The sequence below is a fragment of the Anastrepha obliqua genome, chromosome 1 (genome assembly GCF_027943255.1).
Source record: "Anastrepha obliqua isolate idAnaObli1 chromosome 1, idAnaObli1_1.0, whole genome shotgun sequence".
NCBI lineage: Eukaryota > Metazoa > Arthropoda > Insecta > Diptera > Tephritidae > Anastrepha > Anastrepha obliqua.
Window position 1 is genome coordinate 7,666,478 of NC_072892.1, and position 19,827 is coordinate 7,686,304.

At 38.3% G+C, this 19,827-nt stretch overlaps 1 protein-coding gene across 1 annotated transcript; it reads left to right on the forward strand.

The window, feature by feature from the left end:
* The first annotated feature begins 1,812 nt into the window (after positions 1-1,812).
* LOC129249998 (probable cytochrome P450 313a4) lies at positions 1,813-19,827 on the forward strand. The gene is made up of 8 exons (XM_054889649.1): positions 1,813-2,052; positions 2,133-2,336; positions 2,419-2,604; positions 15,465-15,534; positions 15,628-15,742; positions 16,311-16,460; positions 19,038-19,461; positions 19,543-19,827. Exons 1-8 carry the CDS (start codon positions 1,878-1,880, stop codon positions 19,704-19,706), a joined length of 1,488 nt encoding a protein of 495 aa, XP_054745624.1. The 5' UTR covers positions 1,813-1,877; the 3' UTR covers positions 19,707-19,827.

The window sequence follows — 19,827 nt, forward strand, 5'->3', positions numbered from 1 at the left end:
CGGAAGGGGCCAATGATCTTACGTAGAATTTTTCTCGCGAAGTCTCCCAAAACTTTTTCATACGCTGTTGACATCGTCCATGCTTCTGCGCCATATATTAGGACGGGAATGATGAGCGTTTTGTAGAGTGCCAGTTTAGTCTTTCAAGAGAGAGCTCTACTTGCCAGTGGCCTACTGAGCCCAAAGTAACACCTGTTAGCAAAAGTTATTCTCCGTTTGATCTCCAGCTTCATTACTCGCACAAATTATATTGTTTTAAATCGTTCGTAATGTTGGCCTTGATTCGTCGAAATAGTTCTTCGTTCTCTGATCCCTATACTCTTAAACTTCTGTACTCGTCCTTAGTTCGGTCCAGGTGCGATAATCGCCAATGCGCGGTATTCGCCTGGATACCGTTTAATGCAGTCTAAATTAAGAGATTAACGTCTATTCAGAGAGCTTTTTTGCGCCTTGCTTTGCGTCGATAAAATTCGTTGATCCCATTTCGTCCTATCGCTCTCATTGCCTACTAATAAACCTGGTCTATCATAACTTTAGAGTCTAGGCGTGTTCTGTTTCCGACGTGTTTTGTCTTCAATGTCTATGTGCGGGCTCAGGACATAGATTGCCCACTCAATGAAATTTATTTTAATGTTCCCTTACGCATTTTCCATCATAATGAACTGTTTTTTCTGGGTATTGCTAAAACAGTTTATGGGACAAGTGCTCCTTTTAGGAGGACGCTAGCTCAATTTATTGCTTATTCTTCTTCCTTAGACTTTGATTTTTCTTACACTAAGTCTACTTTTAAGAAGTTGCTTATAACACTCTTTTCATAAGGTCTTTTTTGTATCTATGTATCTATTTTATATTCTGTAATCATCTTGGATTTTGATTAAAAATAAATAACTGATGTAAAAAAAATGTCTGACTAGTTTTCAAGTCCTGTGTGGTCTCTTCGATTTCTTTGATTTTAACCACATTTTCGACGACAGACCCATCAGAACCGAGTAATTGAAATCACCCCTTCGCTACAGCATTCGGTAGTGTATTACTCCGACTTTTCACTGTGCTCGTAGTGGCATTAAAGAATGTAATGAATTTTTATATTTAATATTTTTACCTTAATTTTGGAACGCTGTGACGTATATTTGGATGCGCCAAATACAAAACTATCAAATAACTTTTTCTCTCACAATTTAGCATCACATGGTATCCTATCAGTCCTGACCAGACTACGATTAGTGTGCAGAGGTCAGTTATGCTGATCGAGAAAATTGGTAAAGGTTTTGGAAAATTCCTACAGTCTCTTGGTCAACACAGCATCAATCTGTACTGGATCTCTGGGTTCCGGAAGTCAAAGTGTGCGAAAGGAAGTGTTGTGAGACACAGCTTAGCGGATGGAATGCAAGCAAAGCACCCCCTCTGGACTTGCTTCATCCGATAAGTGGCTGTACTGTATTTTTATTTTCAATTTGATAAAAATTCTACCCATACCTCGAATAAATAACCCTGCTTTTGAGAAATTTTAAACTAAGTCAAATCCCTCTCTAATGAATTTCTAAATCGGTCTGTGTGGGTAAGCATCTATATGAACGCGTGTGTGTATGTTTGCTCGCAGTTAAATATGTGTGAATATCATACATACACACACATAAGCGCAACTACATAAATGCAAAACCTAATTTCTTCCGTTTGCAATGTTTTCGCTTTAATCGTTTGCATATCCGATTTTACCGCTTGCCGATCAATGCTTAGCGATATATCAGATAATAAAAAAGCAATAGAAAAAGAAATATATTAAAAGCATATAAAAGTTAATGCACTTATCACTTATCGCTTTAGTTGAACGCATTTGCTTACTTTCGTTGTTCGCGCTTACGGCCCTCATCGGGAATATGAGTATCTTAATTTCATTGAATTCGGTAATCCTTGCCGTTGCGATTCTATTTCTTTATGCCAGTTGGTCGTTGTATAAGAAACGAAGATCCTTTCGACATATAACCTCCAAAATACCAACGCGTTATGGAATACCTTTCATTGGCATCGCATACGAGTTTTTGGATTTAACCAGTAAGTGCTGTGAAAAGTGTGTCGGTGGTGCAGTTTCTGGTGGGGTTGGTGTAAAATCATTAATTTCAATAAAATTGCAGAGGTTTATAAAAATGCCAGTCGTGGTTTCGATAAAATAAAAAGTTTAACCGCTTGCGTGTGGGTTGCCAACACTCCCATTGTTATTACCATCGATCCCGAAGTGATCAAACATGTCACAACTTCACCGGAGTTTCTCAACAAAGCCAGAGATTTGTACGCCCACTTCCATAATGGTGTAATTAATGGGCTCATCGTGAATCCAGGTGATGAAGAAACAATGCTATGAATAAAAACATTTTTGAAGTGTTTTTTGTTTTTTTGTTTTGTATTTTCTCGAAAGTGCAGTGAAAAAATGGAAGCCTGATCGCAAAGCTATCACTCCATTCTTAAGCCACAATAACATCTTAAGTTTTTTCCCGTTTTTCAACGATAATGCAAAGAATGTCTTGCGGAAGTTAAGCGACTTGGCTGGACACGGTGAAAAAGATGTCTATGGAATTATCAAAGCAATGGGCTTACAGTTGAGCATTTGTGAGTATAGCTTCAGTTTTTTTATTCTTGTGATCTGTGTCAAGTTAAGCCAAAGGAAGAGTTTAACACAACAGCCCAATATATGATATAAGGCAATCAGAATGAATTCTTCACTAACGTTAGGTCTACACTATTTTTACTCAAAATACGGATCTTAACAATTATATCTAAAAAATACATTGTTTAAATATCCATCATGAGCGCACCGACAGGCTGTCCCATGACAATTTAAATTTTCGAGCAGCCACTCATACAATATCGCATTGTGTTCAGCAATCTCGATTCAAAAGTGGGATCGGATCAGCTCTGGATTCTTTGTTGGCTTAGATTAGATTAGATTTGTTAGGGGTTGGACAAGTCCTAGCACTCAGTCAGTAGAGCATTGTACTACACCCGAATAGATTTTAGTAGAAAGAATAGAGATAGGAAAGATAAAAAGTGGGTGGTAAGACGGATAAATTAGTTTGAGGTCACTCTTCCACAAATCTCTTGGATTCATTGATGAATCTTAAGAGATCCGGAAAATGCAGGACCACTACAGAGAAAATGCTCTGCAGTGTCGTCATTTTGAAGACAGGATAGACATATTGGGCTGTCTACAACCCCCATGGTAGCCATATGCTGACCACAGACGTTGTGCCCCCCAGTACTCCAAGGTCCTTTCTGCTGAGTTTTACGAGAAAGGTCGCTATTTTCCTGTTTGGTTCTTTCACAAAGCACTTGGCTACTCTGTACGAGTTCAACCCAGATCAACGTCCTCTATGGGTAAACCCCATGAAGTCGTCAATCTATAGTTGAATCGATGCGAAATTGACACCTAGAACTTTGTTCGCTTATTTATATGGATTTTACTTTTCAAAAAGCCGCACAAAACGTAGTCCAGTGGAGTTAGATCGCAATATCTACGTGGCCAGTTTGTGTCGCTATTTTGTGAATTTAGTCGACCGAAAAACTATGATCGCAAGAAAGCAACATTTTCAAGTGTTGTACGACTTGTGGCTCTGTCCAGTTGAAATAAAGATAGACATAGACTATTTCTTCAAAGATATTCAATTGGCTGTCTACAGTGATGTCCACTGACAATAGCAGCTCTTTCATTTTCATCTTTGGAACGAGAAATCGGGCCCATTATTCCAACAGCCCAAAAACTACACCAAACAGTACATTTTTTTTTATTGTAACTAATTTTCTGGCATTATTCGAGAAGCTTATTCTCCCCAGATGTAGCAATTTTGTTTTTCGACAAATCTATCCAGTGTCAAATGAGCTTCATCTCAAAAGATTGATCTTGAAAACCAATTCACGACATTTCTGCGTTGATAATCATTTGTTGGTTTCAATTATTGTGTTAATTGAATTTTGTATGGATGCAAATGCAAATATTTTTATAACATCCGCCAAATAGTCGATTAATGAATGCGTAATTGTTGAGAACGTCGAGATATCGATTGCGCTACAGCAGCAATATTCTCAACAGAACATCCAGTTTTTGGTCTTTCAGTCCTTTTTCTATCCGCAACAGAACCAGTTTCTTGGAATTGTTTCACCAACCTTTGAATTATCGACTCGTTCGGATGATTATTTCCAACAAAAAATCTAGAATTTTGCGATATGTTGGTCTTAAAGATTGCCCATTTTCATAATTTCGTTTTGTTGGGCTACTACCGTAGGAACACTTTGCAATAACCTCCTAGGCACATTACTAAGACTTGACTGACGAGATCTATGATCACATTCAATATCCACTGGAGCCGCCAGGACAGAAAAATTTCATAAGCGAAATTCATCGGGAGTCTCTCATCACCTTTATGAACGGTCGCCCCTCAATGTCACCAGCGGAGTTCAACCACCACCTAATGCAGATGAAAAGCTTCAGCTGCCTCGTGAAATACGCGAAAGCAGACTTTACTCATAAATCTCTGTTTAGCCCTTGAAACCTAATGCGTTCTCCTCAAAATACGCTGGTTGCTATTTATAAGTTTGGGCTCACAAAAGCTAAATGAAAGCATTTCTGGTTGAAAATGGTTTTATTCTTTTTCAAAATGTTCTTCAAGATAAAGCCCTTTGCCTAGTCGCTTTTCCAGGGCGTTTTTGGAATTATGTGGAATCCAACGCGGACCCATTTTCTTTACCACAAGGTGATCGTGCAGAATTCGGCCGCCGAAGCCCAATGGGTTGGTGCGTTGGTTCGAATCTTCATGCCTGAAACAACAAATGATAGAACAAGTTTTTCTAATAGTTTCAATCTATACACGAGAAACGATAGAATATAAGACTTGAAAGTTTGGAGTTTTGCACGCGCGCTGAAAATACTCGATGACCAAATAGGAGCTGTGCATACACGATGTTCGTTTTATTTGGGAGATAACGTCTAGTTTCGCACTATATTCAGCGGCAGTGATTCTACCCAAGTAAACGAAAGTGTCGACGTTCTCAATTAGATCATCATTTAAGATAAACGGGCAGTTGTTCGTAGACCGCATTTCCATAGCTTTCGTTTTCTCGTGTTTTATTGTCAAACCTGCACTCAATGATGTTGAGAATAAATCACCAATTTAATTTCGGCGTGTTTGACAGAGAGAAGGCAGATATCGTCAACATAGGCAAGGTCTTCAAGGTTCCGGTAAAAACGCCTTCTTTTCACCTCAATGCAGCTCTTTAGTAATATCATTTACAACAATTAGAAATAGGCAAGGGGACCAAGTACATACCATATATATAAATATTCGACTCAAATTACACAACAACCAGAGCAACAATTCTGTTGACCACAAAATATTTCAGCTCGATAAGTAACGCTAACTAAATGTATCGATTGTCTTATTTGTTGGTATTTAAAGAGGCATCAGTTATTGTTTTATATTTGCTCTATTGATTATCTCATAACGACTCATTAATTAAAGCTAATTTTGTCACCTACCATGAATAAGTAAATAGTAAATATTTAAAATAGAACTATATGACTTTAAAGCTAAAGAAAACAGACAACATACAAACATGCATTCCAATGAGAATATAGACCGTAAAACAGAACAAGTGACGCTATACTTGGACCGTTAAAAACCTTTGAGCGAAAAGGTTCATTTCAAAAATTCTTATACACGTGCATAGCCTATTGGCCACTTGTTTAAATTTAACTTACTTGTATGTGATGCGAAAGCGGCTACTCAAATTCGCGCAGTCAGAGGTGGCACCAGCGAAATGACTTTCCTATTTAAATTTTACTTTCCCTCCACTTATATTCAAAATTTCTAGAGTTAGCAAGCAACCCACTGACTTGCTAAGGAGTCGATTTTTCAAGCGGGATTGAGAAACTGTTTACTGAGCAAGCACTTTATTATTGCCAACGTTTTTTTTTTGTCTTTTCAAATTCTCAGGCAGTTATTCGTGTTGAATCCCCTCTCTGTGAGTGGCCTCCTAGTTTACTGAATAGGCAGAATTCACGCGGAGGCAGCTCAATGAAAAAAAGTCTACGGCTTCGCAATTACATAGGGATAGGTTCCGGTTTTGGACAAGAGTTGTCTAGCCAAAGAGGTAGCCGTGGTCTTGCGCATAGCTTCACGCAAGCGACGCACAGTTCCAAAAAATCTGTCAAAAATTTGGGCGCATGGAAAGAAACCGTTTAAAAAGACCTCATTTTTTAAGTGGGATTACCCAAACCTTCTCCTTTTTTTGTTCACTTTGAAAACAATATTCATTCGCGTAGTCGGTTATATCGGGATTCTAAAAAGATCCAGGTCTCTATGGGATCGATCAGTACCTGTGCTTTAAAATAAACAGCGTGACTGGAGAAAGTGAAGGGTATTCTAGCTCAACTTTGAGCATCACAAGATTTTAGTTTAATAAATTCAAACGTACCTGAAAATTTCTTTTTATATAGGTGAGACCAACAGGAGGACCAACCATGAGGATAAATATATAAAGGGTGGTTAAGCTTCAAGGGCCGGTGTTGATTTTGAATCAAATACAATTTTTTTAGAAAATTATTGTCATTTCTCTTTGTTATGATAATATTGGTATGGCTCAATTACGCATGGAATAAAATATTGGCAAATGACTGCCGCGGCCTCGGCGGCACACCGATGTGCCGAATTATCTCATTCTTTAGCTCTTTCAAATAACCCCAAAGAAAGAAGTCCGACGGTGTCGTTGACGTTCAGGTGTGGTTCACATTCAACATGGGCCCTTGAAATTTAACCACCCTTTATATATTTATATAATTCGGGAGTAAACTATTTATTCGGTATTTTAACGAGCTCCTCGTACTATTTGTTGTGTGCGTCTCTTGAAGTTTTTATTTCACAAATGGAGGAACCTACAGTTTTAAGCCGCCTCCGAACGACAGATGGTTTTTTATGAGGAGCTTTTTCATGGCAAAAATACACTCGCAGGCTGCCATTACCTGCCGAAGGCCGACCGCTATAAGGAACCTTTTTCCATCATTTTGCTGTTTCATACTCGGGCACTTCCAAGTCACGCACCAACTTATTCAGCTACGGTGGGTGGCAGACCTACTTGTTTTCCCAAGAAATCGTGGGAGACAGTTAGGACATAATTGTCTCTGATTTTTCCCCTACAAAACCTCAACTAAGTTCAACAAAATACGAGTTCCATAATACCTCATGTCAATTAGAGACTTCTAGTGAAAATAAGGGCTTTCCGACTTGATAGGTAGGTTATGTTAGGTTAGCTTGAACTGGTTCACTTGCAGTCACGCATAGACCGATTCGGTCCATAGCGATACCAGATGGAGTTCATTAGTTAAGCGTATTGAAATAGTGCAACCCACTGCTGAAATGTCTTCGAATCCTTCAAACTGTGCTGCCCCCAAATATTTTAAGAGTGTTTTGAATAACACAGGGCATCTGCAAAGCTGATTCTCTATAGATTGTCTTGAATTTTCTGAGTATGTTTTCGTCTAGTTTGTTGTAAAATATTCGTATGGGCTTTGATGTTTCGTTGACAAAGTTTGCTATATCGACTACTATCTCGTTCCCTTCCATGCCCTTATGGTTGAAAGAGGTCTTAAGTTTTGCATTGCCAAGGTTAATCAAATTGAAGTGATAGGTACAACGATTACACACTTAAGCAAATAAGGCTATCAATACTGAAGAATTATTCTAACGCTTTAAGAAAATTTCACAAAATCTTCAATTGATGAAACCAATCAACCAGACCCAGCTTGATTGACGCCCGAACAAAAAATTTGGTAATTACAAAATATACTGTGAAAGTTACAGAACAAAAAATGGCAATAACAACAAGCCCATTTAAAGCAACACTCACTTAAATACATATTTATTAGTACACCAGTATATTGCAAAGAAGTAGACACCCTGAGGACAAAAAGACCCCTACATCACTTACGCAAAGAACTCCCTATAAAAGAACTCAACTCTCAGCTCTAGAATTGTCTCAACAAACTTGGCACTGACTACTGTCCATAGAAGGCAACAAAAAATTTAAAATGGTCAACCCTAGAACAATCATCCATTAAAATGAAAACTAACAAATGGGCTAAAGCAGATCTCGAGAAGGTAAATAAATTTGCTCGCGACTAAACCCGATTTTTGTAACCCCAAGAAAATTTTACCCTCTCCAAGCATTGCTCAAAAAGTTAAAGATATCTTGGAACACACACACCATATGGACCCATCCATAAAAAATTCTCGAAAAATGAAGTTAAAGAAGTGATAGAGAAACTTTAAAAAAGAAGGTTCTGGGTGAAACCTCATAACAGGAGAAGTACTGAAACAATTCCCAGGAGAAGCACTTGCTTCCTTACGTATATATAGAAAACTTTTCCATTATTTGGTTTTGTTCTACCTGAATGGAAAGTGCCTCAAGTAAAAATGATCCTCAAACCAGGAAAAAGTAAAAGGAAAAGCACAAGTCGAATCATAACGGTCCATCAGCCTATTGCCTCTAAAGTAATAAATCCCTTTTCCTCAAAATGATGCCTATAATTTATGAACGAAATATAATTCCAAATCACAAATTCGGTTTCAGAAAAAAACACAATACCATCATAAAAGTCCATAGACTCATAAACAGCATACACAAAGCATTTGAACAAAAAAAAATATTCCACAGCGGCTTTTCTCGATATATCTGAAACCTTTGACCGCGTTTTTCATGATGGCTTACTCTATAAAATAAAAGACACTTTTCCAATAAATTATTACATATTTATTAAGTCTGTGGCAGCACCGCTGCTCAATCAATTTTATGTCAGTTCGTCAAATAATGTCAACCTTAAAATTCAATGAAAATTTATTCTCTTTTCAACCGGCGACGAGACCACACCATAATTTGATTCAACTTATTTAAGTTCCATTTACTTTTGTATTTAATTGGATATAATAAAAACTCCATATTGGTGACCCCGGCGTTTAAAAATAATTTTTTTAAATAATCAACGGAATTCACTCGCAATTTTTTTGGACGAAATTTAACACGCTATCCATAAACGCAATTAAGGAAAAGAAGACCTTATTGCCGCCACGTGGTTTCAACGCGCCGATATTTGCGAGGGTTTGTTCGTCGTATTTTTTCAAGAGGATCGTTAGCAGAAATTGTTTGAGGGATCTTTCGTCTGGAAGTCGAATCGTGACAAAATTTTGGAAAGTCTACTTCGTGCATTCAACATGCCTGGAGATAGCGAATCGAGCGGGACTTCACAGTCAAGCAATACATCATACGTGAGTACTGTTAATTCTATGCCTTTACCAGAAATCAGTCGGATTACAATAAAAGCACCGACATTCGTTAAGAAAGAACCGGATTTATTTTTTATACAAATGGAAGCACAATTCATTAACGGTAGCATTACACAATTCGAGTCGTTCACGTTCCAAATCTCGTAATAAAAGACCGTATTGTCGATTTCATAATCGTTTTGGGGCCATGGCACGCAAGTGTGAACAGCCATGCGCATTCAAAAAGCCCGACGATAAAAGTGATGAACATTCAAAAAACTAAATTCCACTTCGTCATTTGCGGTAGACGAAGTGGGTCTGAATTATTCTCGCCGCTTATTTGTCACAGATCGTTCAAATTGCCGCAAATACTTAGTTGACACCGGAGCAGATTTCTCCGTTTTACCTCGAAATTTGTTCAATAAATTAAAAATTCCCGATAGCTATAAACTTTTCGCCGCAAATGGCACACCCATAGCTACTTTCGGTTATTTCACTTCTTCAGTCGACCTTGGACTTCGACGTAATTTCACGTGGTCATTTCTCATCGCCGATGTAGCAAAGCCAAAAATTAGGTGCAGATTTTCTCAATGAATTTGGCCTCTTAGTTGACATCAAGAACAAGCAATTAATCGATGCGAAAACTAAGTTACGCACCAAATGCAATTCTCAATTAATTCAATATGAAAGAGTCAACACTATTGACGACAACTCGATTTTTAGCGATTTATTGCAACAATTCAAAGATCTTACGCTTCCCCCTACTTTCAATAAAGGTAATAATCTGAAACAAAGTTCAGTCAAACATCAGATTATTACAAGTGGACAACCAGTCTTCTCCCGTGCTCGGCGTCTTAATCCAGAAAAGCTAGCAATAGCAAAAAAGGAATTCGAACTGATGATCAAAGCTGGTATTTGTCAACCAAGCAAAAGTCCTTGGGCAAGCCCCTTGCATATGGTTCAAAAAAAGACAGGACAGTGGCGCCTTTGTGGCGATTATCGCATGCTCAATGCTATCACCACGCCTGATCGATACCCTTTACCTCACATTCAAGATGTGACACACATTTGTGCTAATAAGGAAATTTTCTCAAAGATTGATCTCGTAAGTGCTTACAATCAAATTCCAATTGTCGAAGAAGACAAAGAAAAAACAGCAATTATTACCCCTTTTGGTCTCTTCGAATTCAATGTAATGACATTTGGTTTGAGAAACGCATCTCAAACTTTTCAACGTTTCATGAATAATTTATTCCATGATTTACCTTTCGTAGTAGTCTACATCGACGATATTTGCATCGCCTCTAGAGACACCGAGGAGCACAAAAATCATATATGCTTAGTTTTTGAACGTTTACGTGAAGTTAATATTAAAATCAATCTAACAAAATGCACCTTCGGTAAAAGTGAGATAAGTTTTTTGGGACATTTAATCAAAAAAAGCGGAAGCATACCACTGTCTGACAAAGTTGAAGTTATCAAAACGTTCAAAAAACCTGAAAAAGCCTTCGAACTCCGACGTTTCATCGCACTTTTGAATTTCTATCGTCGATTTTTGCCAAATGCCGCATTTATTCAAGGCAAACTTCAATCTCTTATAAAAGGCAACAAGAAAAAAGATACTTCCCCAATTATTTGGACCGATGAAACCTCTGACGCTTTCGAACAGTGTAAATCTGATATCGCTAATGTCGCATTTTTGGCGCACCCTATTCCAAACGCGAAATTAGTACTTCTAGTCGATGCCAGTAATTTTTCCATTGGAGCAGCGCTTCATCAGGTTTCAAACGATCAGTTGCAACCCCTTAGTTTTTATTCTAAACGAATGACAGACACTCAGAAACGTTACAGTACATACGATCGTGAACTTCTTGCAATTTTTCAAGCAATTAAACATCATCGATTTATGATCGAAGGACGCGAATGCATTGTGTACACTGATCACAAACCACTCATTTTCGCATTTTCTCAAAAACCCGAACAAGCTTCGCCACGCCAATTACAACAATTGGACTTTATTGGTCAAACGACCACGGACATACGCCACTTTTCAGGCGAAGACAACATAGTAGCAGATGTCTTATCTAGAATTGAGGAAGTCAGTTGTGACAAATTTTCTTTCGACCTTCTTGCACAGTCACAAATTAATGATCACGAACTGCAACTAATTCTTGATGGAAAATCCAAACATTCTCTCGCTCTGAGCAGAATCTCTCTACCCAATTCACAACTACACTTATATTGTGACACTTCAACAAAAGTTATTAGACCTTTTGTTGTCGAGAACCTCCGTAGACAAGTTTTCAACCTTGTGCACGGGTTGTCACATCCCGGTAAAATAGCTACCATCAAACTTGTAACTGAACGTTACATATGGCCAAATGTCAAATCTGATGTCGCCAAGTGGACAGCGCAATGTATACCTTGTCAAAAGAGTAAAATTCATAAACACAACAAAGCTGCACTGGTTAATTTCAATGTTCCCGATGGTCGTTTTAGACACATCAACATCGATTTGATTGGACCACTCCCTACCAACAACAATGTTCGTTATTGTTTGACGTGTATTGATCGTTTTTCTCGCTGGCCCGTAGCCATTCCCATCGAAAATATGACGGCTGAAACTGTAGCCGAAGCTCTTATTCATGGTTGGGTCGAATATTTTGGGACACCCAGTTTTATTACCACTGATCAAGGTAGACAGTTCGAATCTAATTTGTTCAAGGAGTTAAATCGACTTCTGGGATGCAAGCATTTACGCACTACCGCTTATCATCCACAAGCTAATGGCATGATTGAACGTTTCCATCGCACCCTTAAAACTGCGATCATGTGCCACAAAGACAAGCGTTGGTATGATTCATTACCTCTGATACTTCTTAGTCTTCGATCAACGTTCAAAGCTGACCTTGAAACCTCACCGGCAGAGTTAATTTACGCTACGACGCTAAAATTGCCAAGCGATTTCTTTGATGACAAACCCCTAGTTTACACATCAGATTTTGTCAACAATCTTAAAAATACTATGAATCAATTAAAACCCATTGTCACGTCTAATCATTCAAATAACAATTTTCACGTGCAAAAAGAACTTTTGAATTGTTCGCATGTATTCATTCGCGATGATTCTGTGCGACCACCATTTAAGCAGCCCTATGATGGCCCATTTAAAGTAGTGAAACATAAAGAAAAACATTTCGACGTTCTGGTAAATGGCAAAGTATCGACAGTATCTCTGGACCGACTGAAAGCCGCAATAATAGACGATGATGCAATTAATGTCAACAAAGAAGATAATAAACAGAAAATTGTAATATACAAAATAGTATTAAGACATCAAATGTAAATTGTAATTCCAAAGAACACATTAATTCTAACAGTGCACCCACGGAAGTTGCAACACTCTCAGGTCGAGTATCAAAAAAACCCGATCGTTTTGTGACTTTCTTAACGTGATTGTATGCAATCACTGGTGGGAGAGTATGTGGCAGCACCGCTGCTCAATCAATTTTATGTCAGTTCGTCAAATAATGTCAACCTTAAAATTCAATGAAAATTTATTGGCGACGAGACCACATCATAATTTGATTCAACTTATTTAAGTTCCATTTACTTTTGTATTTAATTGGATATAATAAAAACTCCATAAGTCCTACATCGAAAGTCGATATTTCTTTGTCAAAGGGGCAAAGATCAGTCTGAACTAAGTGAAAGTTCAGCTGGTGTACTCCCAGGCAGTGTTACGGGCCCCATCCTATACTTGCTATAAACTTACGATCTACCAGCTTCTGAAGAAACAATAGTTGAAACTTTCGCTGATGACACTGCCATACTCACTGTTGACTCACATCCCCATATGACCTCCCAAAAACTACAGAATGGACTTGGTAAAATAACTCATTGGTTGAAAGATTGACACATTAAGCCGAACGAGACAAAATCTTCCCAAGTCACTTTTACACTGAATTGAAAAACTGGCGCACCAGCTAAGATCAATCTGGGATTTCCAAACAGAGGTGTTATTTTGATATTCAAAGGAAAATGCTATTTTTTAATATAAATGATCGGATTTTTGTTTCATTATAAAGAGGAAGGTATAGTGGAAAATAACATCAGACAAATGACCACCACAATCACGCTTACAGGACAATATCCTTCTCATGAAATTTTCCATAACCTACTTGCCTCACTCGACTCGATAGCCTACGAATTCCATCTTTGAGGTCTTGAATTGACCCTGCGCTGTTGGCGTAGACCTTCTCTTTCACGTGACCCCAAAGAAAAAAGTCACAAGGTGTTAAATCACAAGATCTCGGTGGCCAATTGTGATCACCTCTTCGAGAGATAACACGGTCCGGAAACTTTTCCCGTAAAATACCAATGGTTTCGTCGCTTGTCCAGATCAATACCATCCAATTGAGGCCATAAAAAATCGTCAATCATCTCTCGATAACGCAATTCATTCACCAATAACACATGTTATTGGAAACCCCTTTATAATCAACTCACAAACTAACCTCACAAAATATCTCGGCATACATCTTGACCGCAAACTTACATGGAAAACCCATATTTTCACTAAACGGAAGGCTATTGGAATAAAACGCAGAAGCCTGTACTGGTTCTTTCTTTCTTCTATCTTTCATAGCGTTACAACGCGGGGTGCGTCAAATCTTCCTTCAAAATGCTTCTCCAAACCGGTCTATCTTGAGCTGTTGCTTCGTAGTTACTTATTCCCAGCTTCTTAAGATCATGTTCCACTGCGTCTATCCAACGGTTCCTCGGTCTGCCTTTGGCCTTCACGCCCATTAGCTTTCCTGTCAAGGCTTTCTTCACGGTACAGTCAACAGGCATACGGATCATATGGCCTAGCCATCTTATGCGCTGCGCTTTAACAAAACGCACAGCTGTCTCGTTCTGAGTTAGATCGTTCAGTTCAGACTTCAATCAGATTCTATAGGTACCATCATCCATTCTTATTGAGCCAAAAATCTTTATTAAAATTCTTCTTTCAATGCGAGCAATCTGAGCACAATCATCAACCTTAAGAGTCCATACCTCACAACCAGTGAACTTTGTAGCTTTAGGCAAAAGTCGGGGCTTGAACAAGTTAATATGGGCGTAATGCGCTTTGTTGGTGGCGTTGATGCGATCCCTGACGGCGGAAGTTGAATCACCGCTACATGCGAACATAACTCCTAGGTACTTAAAATGCTGCACTGCTTCAAAAATATAGGCTCCCACATGGAAATTTGGCATCTGTGCAGACCGCCTCGATTTCAACAGATATTTGGTTTTGCCCTCGTTTACAAAAAGGCCAATATCGTTCGCAATTTTGTTAATTTTTAAGAAAATTTCTTTTAAGTCATTCCTATTTCTTGAGAGAATAGCGATGTCATCTGCATAAGCACATATTTGGGTTGTTTTAGTTATCAAGGTACCACCTTTTTTGTCTTCCCTTACGACAAAGTGCAGCATCAAATTGAATATGACTGTTGATAAGGCATCACCTTGTTTTACACCTGTTTCAATAGGGAACTACCCTGTGAGCTTCCCTTGAATGATCACTTTTGCTGTATTTGTGAGCGTGGCGCTAACGAGCCTTATTAGTTTGGCAGGTATTCCAAGAATAAGCAATATGTGCTGGATCCTATCTCTCCTGTACTGGTTACAACACCTTTACTCAGCTATCTTGAAACCGATGTGGACATATGGTATCCAACTTTAGGGCACTGAAGCTAACTTAAATATTGAAAGATTTCAGTCGAAAACCCTCAGCATGATCTCAAATACTCCCTATTGTATTTAAATACACAAATTCATTGTGATCTCAAAGTCCCTACAGTAATTGAAGAAATAAGAAAATATGTCCCTTCGCACAACACACGACCCCAATCGTACTCAAATCCTCTCGTCACAGTAATAATTGCTAACCCCTTAACCTTCCCCATATTCAAGAGAAAGTCTACGACAGACTTCATATCATAATAAATTAGTCTATGTTATTATTTACCATAAAATTAGGAAGTGGTTGCATCACTGGGCGCATTCCATAAATGTCTCTCCAATTAATTAAATAGCTTTAAGTAAAAATATGACTTAATGTTTAAAATACAGCTGGCAATGAACTAAAAAAATTATGCAAATTTCATAAACTTACAGTAACTATTATGGGTATTAAGATAGAGGAGGGCACCCAGAAGTACAACGAGATTATGAATGCCTTTAACATGTAAGTTAACCTCCAATTATAAAAATTTTACTCAGTTCCTAATTTATTGTACTACACACACACACACTCACACAAATTATGACCAACACACAGCTTAGTTCACCGCATGGCAGATAATTCTGTTTACTCCTCGGTGGGTCTTGGCTTTCTGACCCTGACGCCAACCTATAATAGAACAATTAAATATTTACGAGAATTAGTGCGCTCTGTAAGTAATAAAAATACAGTAGGTTCTGTTTTTATGCGGCTTTTTTTTATGCGGTTTTGAAATAGTGCGGTTTTTTTTTAAATTAGAAAATGCATGTCGACCTATCGGGAATTGTACATGTAAACATGATTCTAAACCAGCTAAGCAAAAACTCATCACAGATTACATCAGAAATGCTAACCCTACAAGTATGGAAGATATATAAAGATATAATTTTCAAAAATACAATATTTTGTTTATGCGATTTTATTTAATTATTTCAGATTCATGCGGTCTATGGAACGTATCTATAGTAATAATATGGGACTAGTGCCCTTTTTTATGCGATTTTATTACATTATTTCAGATTTATGCGGTTTTAGCATTTGAAACGTATCTATAGTTTTACTATAGAACTAGTAGCTTTTTTATGCTGTTTTTTTTTTATGCTGTTTCTTGCGGAACGTACATATCTACCGCATAAAAACAGAACCTACTGTAGTTCAAAATCTCTGCTAAATCAACTGCGAAAGTATTTGGTAATGCCATTAATTTTTTTTTTTTTTTGGCATTTTTTTTTCAATTGCAGTTAATAAAAGAAACACTCGCACGTCAATCCGATGAGGACAAATTCGAAGATGGCAGGCAAACGGTGATTGATTTGATGCTGAGAGTTATGCGCCAAGGACATTTCACACCCAACGATGTGGAAATCGAGAGTTTCACAATGATTGCTGCGGTAAGAATTTAAAAAGCTTAGAAATATTATAAGTTTACAATTTTGGAATTTTTGGGAAAGGGTGCCGAATTTCGGAAGTTAAATGGCCCAATAATGGTAAAACAAACTATACAAGAAAATGAAATTTGAATGGCAAAATATTTTATAGAGAGGACTGTTAAACTATTTAAAGTGCGCGCGTATTATATTACCCATTCTAATATATATGGAGTATTAGTACCCTGCCGTCAGACCTACTAGTTCAGAACTACCTACCTTACAGCCAGTTTGCTTTCCAGTTGAAGTAACATACAAATTTTGTCTTCAATCTTTCTTTTTCACTTCTATCAACTGGTACTTTTCATTGGCGTTGTCATGACTCCCTTTTCATACATCTTCCAGTTTTTCAGTCCAAAGGTCTTGCCGTCGTCATTCATTGAGTTAAACTAGGTTTTATTTAGGCGACCGCTTTTATAAGGCACATACAGATTACTATTGAAGATATTTTTTTGCAATATCGTTCGGGTTCATCCTCAGAACATGGCCAGCCCACTTAAGACGCTGAAGCTTTATTCGACGACGTTTTGAAAGTCATTTAGCTCAGTTAAACATTTATCGCTGTAACGTAGGCGGTAGTTGAGAAGATCTATACGCACCGGTCTAAGGGTATGGCTTAGGATTGTTCGCTCGAATATTTAGAGCTTTTCTTCATCCGCCTTACGCAGGGCCTAATTATTGTTTTATAGAGTTTCGGTTGCGTTTGCTTAGAAAGAAACGTGGAACCTAGAGCCTTTACCCGTTGCAACTCCACGGATGTCATATGAAATATCAGCCTTTAAATCAGCATTCTACAGTTTAATGGATAGGTGCATGACTACCATTCGGAAGTGGACAAGCTCCAATTTCCATGCATTAAACATTCCATTTCAAAATGATTTTCCTAATAGCGGTCGCTCTCTTCAGGCAATGGCAAACCTCTGAGTGCATTTCTGCCATGAAAATGTTCCTCATAAAAACCATCTGCCGTTCAGAGTTGACTTCAAACTGCAGGTATCTCCATTTATGGAACAACATCAAGACGTACATTACAAATAGCTCGTGCATTACGAGCGAGAGCTTGGCCAAATAAACAATAAAAGGTGTAAGCATGAATTATATAAATCTATAATATCGCCTTCAATTCTAATTGATCATTTGAAACTGGTACAATTGTAGTCACTCTCGTACTAATTAGTAAAACTTTTATGATGAATTACCAGTTTATGAACTAGAATAACTAAGTAATTTGGACTTTCAATAGAGGCTGACAGTTACATACTGGGATGTGTTTAGCTCGATTTGGGGTTACAATTGTAGCAACCAAAAGATTTTATGCCGCCTCACTATGACAGCTGGTGTTTGCGAGAAGTTTTTTCATGATAGAAATACTCGCGGAAATTTGCCCTTGGCCGCCGAGGGGAGCTACTAATAATATAGAAAAAATATCTTCCATCACTTGGATCTCTCGTGTCCACAGTGGATTTCGAATGCGTGACGAATTGAATAGTAATCACACAGAATCCTATCGGTCACTGCAACAATACAAGATGGTGCAAAATTAATCACTCTGTAGCAAGATTTATAATTTTTGCAAATGGCGACGTACGTCAATCATATTTAACACTTGTAAACTAGACAGCCGGAGTATATGGACAAACAGATAAGCAATGGACGTTCCCACGACAGTCGGTTCTACGTAACCTGAACGACCCGGATTAATATCCAGCCAAGGACGGCCATTTCAGCAGCATTCCTCGGTGTCAGTTAGTCACACCACGTGAAGGCAAGACTTTCGCCACCTGATATTTCCAACGCAGAGCGGGCCCTTCTCTTTCTCTGCTACCACAAACTGGTACCACCACGAATACTTTCAGAGGGAACGTTTGTGTCCATTCGGATGATATGACCCAGCCAACGTAGCCGCTGGATCTTTATTCGCTGCGTTATGTCTATGTCGTTGTAAAGTTCATCGTTCCATCGCCTGTGATATTCGCTGTCGCAGAATCTCTCTCTCAAACACTCTAAGTGACGCATCATCGGATGTTGTCACCGTCCAAGCTTTTGCGCCATGCACTAGGACAAGTGTGGTGAGAGCCTTGTAGAGTGTTAGTTTTGTTGTTACTACTCAATTGCCTACTTAGTCCAAAGCATTTGTTCTCAAGAGAGATTTTTGTTGGATTTCAAGGCTGACATTATCATCGGTGTTAATCCTGGTTCCCAGAAACGCGAAGTATCTTACAATCTCGAAATCTTAACAGTCAACAGTGGCATGGGTGCCTATGCGCTAGTGCTTCGACTGCTTGTTTGATGACAGGAGGTACTTCATTTTGACCTCGTTCACCACCAGACCCATTCGCTTTGCTTCTTTGTCCAGTTTGGAAAAGGAGAGCTAACAGCGCGGTAGTTAAGGCCGATGATGTCATTATGTCTGACTTATGCTTATTGTTTATTTCCCCGTCGCGTAAATAGTTAGTTTAAGGTGTAGTGACAAAAAGTGTGTAAAATATTTAGCACCCAACCTGACAAGTTTTAAATATTCCAATATTTAATTATTTTCAGTCCTACGAAACCTCAGCGTTTGCAGTCTACTCAACAATTGTGATGCTGGCAATGCATCCGGAAATTCAAGAACGAGCTTTTCAAGAAGTCTACTCCGTATATCCAGACAAAATCACATCAGTGGAATATGATGAATTGAAGAACCTTCCTTACTTGGATATGGTTATAGCAGAGTCATTGCGTTTGAATCCACCCATACCCTACATCGGCCGGCAGACAATTAATGAAACGGAACTTTGGCCAGGCCTTACGCTTCCAAAAGAAATGCAGGTCATTATACCAATTTACGAACTACATAGACGCAAAGAACTCTGGGGTCCCGAGGCAGCACGTTTCAATCCCGATAACTTTTTGCCCGAGAATATTGCAAAGCGTCATCCGTGTACCTATATGGCTTTCTCGAAAGGACCGCGAAACTGCATAGGTAATTCTGGAAGTGGCTTTAAATTTTATTGGATTTTTTTTTAAATTTAAGTGGAATAATTTATTGCTCTTAATATTGTAGGTTTTCGTTATGCTGACGTCACATTGCGTGTGCTCCTGATAACTTTGCTGCGTAGTCTGAAATTCTCAACCACTTTTAGATATGAGGATATCGTCTTTATGCCAAGAGTTACTTTGTCTTATGAAAAGGAGCCGCTAGTAAGCATAGAGCTCAGAGATTGTTAAGGTGGAGCCCCAAATTGATTATTAGTCTGCAAATCTAGTTAAATTTTATCACTTATAAATACGAGTTCTGCAAGTTTACCATGCTTTATACGATAATAATAAAAACTTACTTCCTCAATTA

Bases quoted from the DNA above. Each gene is read 5' to 3' on its own strand.
- LOC129249998 (XM_054889649.1), top strand. From the start codon at position 1,878: ATGAGTATCTTAATTTCATTGAATTCGGTAATCCTTGCCGTTGCGATT. The intron at 15,535-15,627 runs GTAAGTTAACCT...ACCAACACACAG, and splicing joins ATTATGAATGCCTTTAACAT to CTTAGTTCACCGCATGGCAG. The intron at 19,462-19,542 runs GTAATTCTGGAA...TTAATATTGTAG, and splicing joins AGGACCGCGAAACTGCATAG to GTTTTCGTTATGCTGACGTC.